Here is a 4,094-nt window from a genome sequence, read left to right as displayed (position 1 = left end):
AGTATGATGCTTTCATTGAAAGGCAAGAAGGACACAACAACGATGTTAAAGAGATGCTGGCCAAGATCTTGTCAAGACTAGGGCCATCTTAGATTGAGTCTATGTTGTCTCTCTCTTTTCTTTGCATCTGTTTTGTTTCTGTGCATCTGATTTTTTCATCTTGTACTTTTATACCCAATGGTTGAACCTTAATGAAATCATCTTCTTCCTCCATGTGTTCTGTTTTATTCATCTGAATCTTTTCTATTTTTTGATGATATGACAAAAAAGGGGGAGAAATACTGTGATAAATGATTTGATTTAATCAGTTGCATTCACTAACAAGAACTGCAAGTTCTATATGGTTTAAGTGTTTTGCAGGTACAGAGAAGTGAAGTGAATCTTCAGAAGCAAACACTAGAAGCAAAACCATAAGAAGCGTTATTCTGTAAAAGGAATAAGCTCTTGGAAACTGAAGCAAGCTGAGTGCTGTCAAGCTTCAGAGATCAGAAGCAAGAAAGAAGAATGAATCAGAAGCACTGATAATAGAATTTGAATATCATTGTCTATCTTGTTCTGACAAAATTCTATTTGCTCTGATACATATAATGTTATGGCTCTGATACATTATTTGCTCTGATACATTATTTCAGCCTATATGGCTCTGATACATATAATGTGTTCAAACATACATTTTATGTTCTAACTCGTTCATGCTGACTTTTGTCGTTTAGTTTTTGTTCTGTAACATTTCAGGATGTAGAGATGCTCTGATGATGCTCTGGTACATTCAACAATGTTCTGATACAAATCTAGCATGAAGTGATGTTGGTAGACATTCAAAGTTCTGAAGCTATCCGAGGGAAGCAGAAATCAGAAGATGTGAATGCTCCAAAAGATCCAGAAAACTCAAAGTTCTGAAGCTGTCCTGAATGGAAGCAGAAATCAGAAGCTGTGAATGTTCTAAAAGATCCAGAAAACTCAAGTTCTGAAGCTGTCCTGAATGGAAGCAGAAGTCAGAAGCTGTGAATATTCTGAAGATCAAAGAAATTCAAGTTCTGAAGCTGTCCACGATGGAAGCAGGAATCAGAAGCTGTGAGTGTTCTAAGGATCTAAAGAAATTCAAGTTCTGAAGCTGTCCAATGGAAGCAGAAGTCAGAAGCTATGAATTCTCTGAAGGCAGAAGCTTATATGATCGTCTCTACCGAAATAATCAGGGAAGTCTTTTATCAAAGTTCTTCGAGTATTTATTTCAGGGGGAGATTATTTATCTCAGGGGGAGATTGTTAATCTCAAGGGGAGACATATTCATATGCTTATGCTATAGCTGTGTAATTTGTCTTTTGCCGTCTACTCTTTCTGATCGCAAATTCATATCATTTATATATGTTTTTGTCATCATCAAAAAGGGGGAGATTGTTAGAACAAGATTTGTTCTTATCAATTATCTTAGTTTTGATGATAACAATAATATGAATTTTGCTTAAGATAATATGGTACTCTAATCCAATGCAATTTCCCTTTCAGGAAATATATAAAGAGTACGCATAATTCAGCGCTCAGAAGTTGTGTCTCAAATGGTTCAGCATGCAACATCAGAACATGGTCTGGCAAGACATCAGAAGATGGTCGAAGCAGAATCAGAACATGGGTCTATGGAAGCATCAGAAGAACATGAGATCAGAAGCACTGAAGATCAGAAGATGGTATCACGCAACAGAAGCACTTCAAGGTCAGAAGATCAGAAGATGCTATGCACCAAGCTGTTTGACTCTGATGATATTCAAACGTCGTATTCACAAACATCAGATCAGAAGGAAGTACAGGTGGCAGTCTACGCTGACTGACAAAAGGAACGTTAAAGCTACTAAAGGCAACGTCAGTAGACACAGCGTGAACAAGGCTCGAGGTAGTTGACAAAAGCGTATAACATTAAATGCAATGCTGTACGGAACACGCAAAGCATTAAATGCATTCAACGGTCATCTTCTCAACGCCTATAAATATGAAGTTCTGATGAGAAGCAAGGTTACCAATTCTTAACAACTCTGAACGAAAATAAACTTGCTGAATCGCTATTCAATCAAAGCTCAGAATCTTCATCAACTCATTACATTGCTGTTGTAATATCTTAGTGAGATTAAGCTTAAACGTTAAGAGAAATATCACAGTTGTGATTATCGCTTTTAAGAAGCATTTGTAAACTCTTAGAATTGAATTACATTAAGTTGTAAGGAACTAGAGTGATCGTGTTGATCAGAATACTCTAGGGAAGTCTTAGGAGTGAACTAAGCCTAGAGTGATCGTGTTGATCAGTAGACTCTAGAAAAGTCTTAGAGGGTATCTAAGCAGTTGTTCCTGGAGTGATCAAGTTGTGATCTGTAGACTCTGGAAGACTTAGTTGCGGACTAAGTGGAAAACCATTGTAATCCGTGCGATTAGTGGATTAAATCCTCAGGTTGAGGTAAATCATCTCTGCGGGGGTGGACTGGAGTAGCTTCGTTAACAGCGAACCAGGATAAAAATAATTGTGCAATTTATTTTTATCGTCCAAGATTTAAAGTCACACTTATTCAATCCCCCCCTTTCTAAGTGTTTTTCTATCCTTCAAAAGTCTCTGTCAAAAATCGACAAGGGACACTTTAAACACACAATAGAAGTAGTCATCGATCCCTTAGCTGGTGTTTCGACGACCATCTCTCCATTCATAGAAGACAACTTAAGACCCAATCTTTCAACATAATCAGTAGCGATAAAGAAATGAGTAGCACCAGTATCAATAATAGTAATTAAAGGAGTGCTATTAATGAAACATGTACCTATGATGAGTCTGTCCTCACTAGTGGTCTGAGTTCCTGACAAGGCGAACACCTTTCCACCAGCTTGTTCCTTCTATGGTTTCTGACACTGACTACCAATGTGCCCCACTTCACCATAGTTGAAGCAAATCACCTCCTTATGCTTGCTTTCAAACACCGCATGTCCAAGCTTACCACAACGGAAACACCTCTTGGCTTCAGCAGTACACACAGTGCTCTTATGACCAGCTTTTCCACACTTGAAGCACACAATACCTATAGTCGCATCTCCCCCATTATTTTTCTTGACCTTAGCAGCTTTCTGCTTAGCTTTCCCAGCTGGAGCATCATAAGGATTGCCACGGTTCTGTTGGCTCTTGCCCCTCCTCTCACTAACCATCTTATAGTGCACATTACTATCCTCCTCATAAATACAACAACAATCAACCAAATCCGCAAAGACATAAATCTTTTGGTAGCCAACCACTTTCTTGATCTCAGAGCGCATTCTATTCTCAAACTTGATGCACTTCTAAAATTCAGCAGTCACTTCACTATAATGCGGATATAACTTGGCCAACTTAACAAACTTAACAGCATACTCAACAACCGACTTATTCCCTTGTTTCAGCTCGAGGAATTCAATCTCCTTCTTTCCCCGAACATCCGCAGGATAGTACTTCCTCAAGAACTCTCTATAGAATACGACCCAAGATATCTCCTTACCTGCAGCCTCCAATCTCTAACGAGTCTCTAGCCACCAGTCATCAGCCTCGACTGCTAGCATATGAGTCCCATACCGAACCTTCTATGTCGGAGTGCAATCCATCACACGGAAGATTCTCCCCATCTCCTTCAACCAAGTCTACGCACCATAAGGATCATACGTGCCCTTGAAGGTGGGCGGATTCTCTCTCTAGAAAGTCACCAAGCTACAAGATCCATCATTCTCATCAGCGTTCGGCTGATTCTGCAAAGCTAGAGCCATTGCTTCCAAAGCAGCAACAATTGCCGCATCGTTCCTTCCAACCATCTCAACTTATCACTACAACATAAATAGAAATTAGAAGCCAATCAACAATACTCGATTGTAAAACTAAACTACGACTCGATAACTTGGTCGGACAGACCAACCAGGCTCTGATACCACTAATGTAACACCTCAAATCTACCCAACGTTTATAATAAAAATCATAGTGCAAAAGTTCCAAACAACATGAGGTATTACATTTCAACTTTAAAACAACCACATAAAAGCTCATTATAAAAGATACATAACACATATAATAGAAAGAACTCATAACGAACAATTAGTCT

General features: G+C 38.8%; 1 protein-coding gene across 1 annotated transcript; it reads right to left on the bottom strand.

Annotated features, from left to right (window-relative positions):
* Window positions 1–2,871: 2,871 nt before the first annotated feature.
* Window positions 2,872–3,810, bottom strand: LOC131618875 (uncharacterized). The gene is made up of 2 exons (XM_058890031.1): window positions 3,706–3,810; window positions 2,872–3,309 (listed from the first exon to the last, which is right to left on the bottom strand). Exons 1-2 carry the CDS (start codon window positions 3,808–3,810, stop codon window positions 2,872–2,874), a joined length of 543 nt encoding a protein of 180 aa, XP_058746014.1.
* Window positions 3,811–4,094: the final 284 nt, after the last annotated feature.

This window comes from Vicia villosa, linkage group LG7 (genome assembly GCF_029867415.1).
Source record: "Vicia villosa cultivar HV-30 ecotype Madison, WI linkage group LG7, Vvil1.0, whole genome shotgun sequence".
NCBI lineage: Eukaryota > Viridiplantae > Streptophyta > Magnoliopsida > Fabales > Fabaceae > Vicia > Vicia villosa.
Note: the sequence above shows the minus strand (reverse complement) of the source record. Positions and strands in the feature narration are given on the sequence as shown.